This window comes from Eurypyga helias, unplaced genomic scaffold, assembly GCF_000690775.1.
Source record: "Eurypyga helias isolate BGI_N326 unplaced genomic scaffold, ASM69077v1 scaffold21825, whole genome shotgun sequence".
NCBI lineage: Eukaryota > Metazoa > Chordata > Aves > Eurypygiformes > Eurypygidae > Eurypyga > Eurypyga helias.
In genome coordinates, this window is record NW_010252321.1 from 2,883 (window position 1) to 6,459 (window position 3,577).

The following is a 3,577-nucleotide window of genomic DNA, read 5'->3' on the forward strand; positions in this document are numbered from 1 at the left end:
GCTTCGAACCACTTCACCACGACCTCGCCTGGGAGGGAGCAGGGAGGCCGTGAGAGGGCAGGACGCCCGGGGCGAGGGTTAGCCAGGGCCGCACGGACCCACGACACGGGCTGCACCATCCGCCCCTGCTTCCCGCGCCTGGCTGCGGCCTCATCCCACGCCAGGATGAGCCTCGTCACGCACCACCCACCCTCCCCGGGGAGCAGCACCCGCAGTCGATGCCCCACGAGCTTGGGAAACACCTCCTGGGCGGGCTGGCTCTCTGCAGAGCTTTAGCAAAGCCATAGCTGAAGCCTGATCCCCCATCCCACTCTTCCCATCTCTCAGCACGGGACAAACGCCGCCAGGTCCCAGCCAGAGCCTGCGTAGGAGAGCGGACGCGCCGGTTCCCGCAGGCTCACCAGCAAGGCTCGACTTGCTGCTGAGTCAGACGCAAAACGAGGGCAAAGGACAAGAGGACGAGCAGATAAGGAGCAGCCAGGAACCCCCAAACGCCTGCCTTCACCCAGAGCTTGCGAAACATCCCTCCCTCGGTGCCACCCTCGCTGCCAGGCAGCAAACACCCACCCACCCAGCAGCCGCCCACACCCAGGGTCAGGCAGAGCATCTTCCAGCAGAGGAAAGGTGACATCCCGCCCGCCCTGGGTCACCACAGAGCCAGTGGTGCAGGACGGCGATGATGCAAACCTCTCCAGGCCGAGGATCGGGGAGTCCGACCGGCCCAGCCCGCTCCGTTCCTGGGAGAGTCGGCCGAGGACCATCAGCAGGGTTTGGCCGCGCAGCACCCTGAGCCCGCTGCTGCTCACCTAGCATGTTGGTGGGCATGCCCAGGAGGGTATGCATCAGGTCATGGACTTCTCGGTACCGCTGGATCACGTACGCCAGCTCTTCATCATCAACAAACTTGGGTGGCATTCGGGTGTCCGGAGAAACCTTCTGCAAATGCAAAAAGGCCAAATTCAGCTCCCTCCAAACCTCAAGTTTCTGGCCTTGTTCTTTAATACACAGCAATATATGGTCCTCTCCAGCAGCACATTCCAGCCCTCAGTGATGGGAGTCATTATCATTTACACAGATGAAAAACAAGGACTGCGCAACACCAGTGACAAATCCAGCATCGCCCAACACCCAGCATCTCATCCCGCCCCCCACTCATTCCCGGAGGGCTTCCCGCAGGTTCTTCCATGGCTCCAATCTCCCCCTAAAGCACATCGTGGTGCAGGGATGTGCCCATCTATAACCACAACTACAGCCACGTACGCCCTGCGAAGCCCCACACTCACATTGTCCTCCAAAAAGCGGACATACTCTCGGCCCAGCGTGCCGTCCGGCAGCCCCCGCAGCCTGGCCATGTCCAGAGTGGAGAGACGGATACGAGGTCGTTCCCTGAAAGTAAAACACAGGTCAGTGAACCTCCCAGTGAAACCCACAGTGTGGGGTCCTGGAGAAAAGGAGCCCCTGGAAACCCTCATACCCTGCTTCTGCCCTTCCTGGGTATTTTCCTTGCGTGGATCCTGACTGATTGCTGCAGCGATAGCCCTATCCTGAGATTGGGACAAAGGCTGCTTAAGGGATCTACCTTTATGGCCTGGGCAATAAAAGAGCTCTCATGTCTGTCCAACTCTGGAAAAATACAGGTGACCTCTGCACCGAAAAGCTGCTGCGTGGGCTGAGGGCCAGGCACAGCCCCCTGCAAGAGCCACCCCCTGGGTAGCAGAGCCCTTCAACATCCCGGCAAAGCACCCGGAGCTTCAAAGGAACAATCCCAAAGAGGGGAGGGAGTTTGTTCAGGTTTAATTTCTCTCCTACTCAAGGTTTCATCACCCGCCACGTGGCAGCCATGCACAGCCAGTTCTCCTCTCCAGGCTCTTGGCAAACGGGTGCCCCACAGCCCTGGAACTAAACAATAGCTCTTTTATTTCCACATGCAGGATAAACTCTTCCCATGATAGAAGCCCTGCGGTGGATCCAGGAGCTGCTCTGCTCCTGGAAGGGAGGTGCCAGGGAGATAAGCAGGACTAGTACCAGCCTCACCTTGCAGACACTTGATTGTGTATCTGGCGAGAGAGGGACCTCAGCAGCTTGCAAAGCAGAAATCACCCCACTGCAATTCCCTGCACCACCACGGGGCAAGGAGCAGGCTGGGGACATGTCTCCCCAGCCCTCGGTGCCTTTGCTCCCCCTTTCCCTGGGCAGTTCCTCCAGGTCTCAGCCCCATCCTGGTGCTCCACGTGCTTTACTGGGTCAGTGTCTGGAGCCAGGATTGGGCCGCTGCGCACAAACATACGATAGAAATCCTTCCCCAGCCCCTCCGTGGTACAGCCCAAGCAGCACACAAGCAACCAGCGTGACACCTAACAAGGAGCAGGGAGAAGGCAAGCAAATAGTAACATCTTGGTCAATAAGAGACTCACGAAGTCCCTCCTCACCCTCAGCCTTGTTGCACTCAACAAGTCCCTGCAGACACAGAAGTAAAAGTGATCAAATCTTAAGAAAGAAGATGAGAAGTGGCCTCATTTCGCAGCTTGGGGAGATGCTGTGAGGGCCAGGAAAGAAAATACAGAGATGACTAAGGAGAAGGCAGATCAGCGGAGATAAATTCTCCAAGACAAGGAGATGCAGCAGCAGGGGCAGGGGAGAAATCCCTGGACATGCTGGGTTTTCAGCGCTGCATCATCCGCCACATCCATGGATTTCTGCCCTGCGCCTGCTGCATCATCTCACCTCGGCGCGTGCCAGTCCCAGCAGTGAAGCAGAGCGCGCAGACAGCAGTGCCTGAAACTGTCTAAGGCCCTTGCCCTTAGACTTGCCACGGGGCTCTTGCGATCGTTAAAATAAATTAACAGAAACAATCTGGAGCGTTAGAGCTAACAAAATGCTTGTGCAACGTTCAAGCTAGGGAGTGCAGGGCTCTCCCTTAGGGACCCAAGGAACGTCCTTGGCCTTGTGTGTCACTCCCCACACAAACCATGCGGCGAGGGAGGGAGGGGTGCGGAGGGACGCACTGGAGGATGCGGTAACCTTCGGGGTGGTGTTTCATCTTGTCTCGCAGGTTGGGCAGGGCCAGGCAGCCTGTGGTCTCCCCAAGGACAGCCACCATGTCTGAAAGAGAGACCGGAGAGTGACCCAAGAGTGGCTTTTGCAACACCCAGCTGCCCTCAGTTGGCAGGTGAGGAAATGGGGTACAAACCCCGTGGCCGGGAGTGGGCAGGAAGCCTGTGGCAAGGCAGGGACCCCATGAACCTGCACCCTCGGGGCTGCTCCGGCCTGGTGACGCCGACGGGGAGGGACGCAGGAGCAGGCGCGAGGCCTCGGGGACTACGAGAAGGAGACGGGGCTGGGTGACATCACAGGGGTCATCACTGGAGGGCGTTTGGGGGCTCCTCACCCCCTCTCTTCCACAGCCTCCTACCCTGGGCCAGCTCTCAGCCCTGCACTTGCCCCATTACTACATGTCTCGCCCACCAGCACGAGAAATCAAGACCCAGGAGGAACTTCCGGGAGGAACTCCCAGGAGTCACGGGGCGGGATGACCCGGACCCTGGGTGCACGAGCCCCCTGACCCGGCTTACCGTGT

The 3,577-nt window shown here is 58.8% G+C and overlaps 1 protein-coding gene across 1 annotated transcript in view; it reads right to left on the reverse strand.

Annotated features, from left to right (window-relative positions):
- COQ4 (coenzyme Q4) overlaps positions 1–3,102 on the reverse strand; it is a gene marked incomplete at its 5' end in the record, with an annotated part of 3,965 nt that extends 863 nt beyond the window's left edge. Inside the window, 4 exons of the mRNA XM_010152346.1 lie at positions 3–28; positions 807–936; positions 1,284–1,386; positions 3,006–3,102. Coding sequence (XP_010150648.1) covers positions 3–28; positions 807–936; positions 1,284–1,386; positions 3,006–3,102 — 356 coding nt within the window. The remainder of the gene's footprint in view (positions 1–2; positions 29–806; positions 937–1,283; positions 1,387–3,005) is intronic.
- Positions 3,103–3,577: the final 475 nt, after the last annotated feature.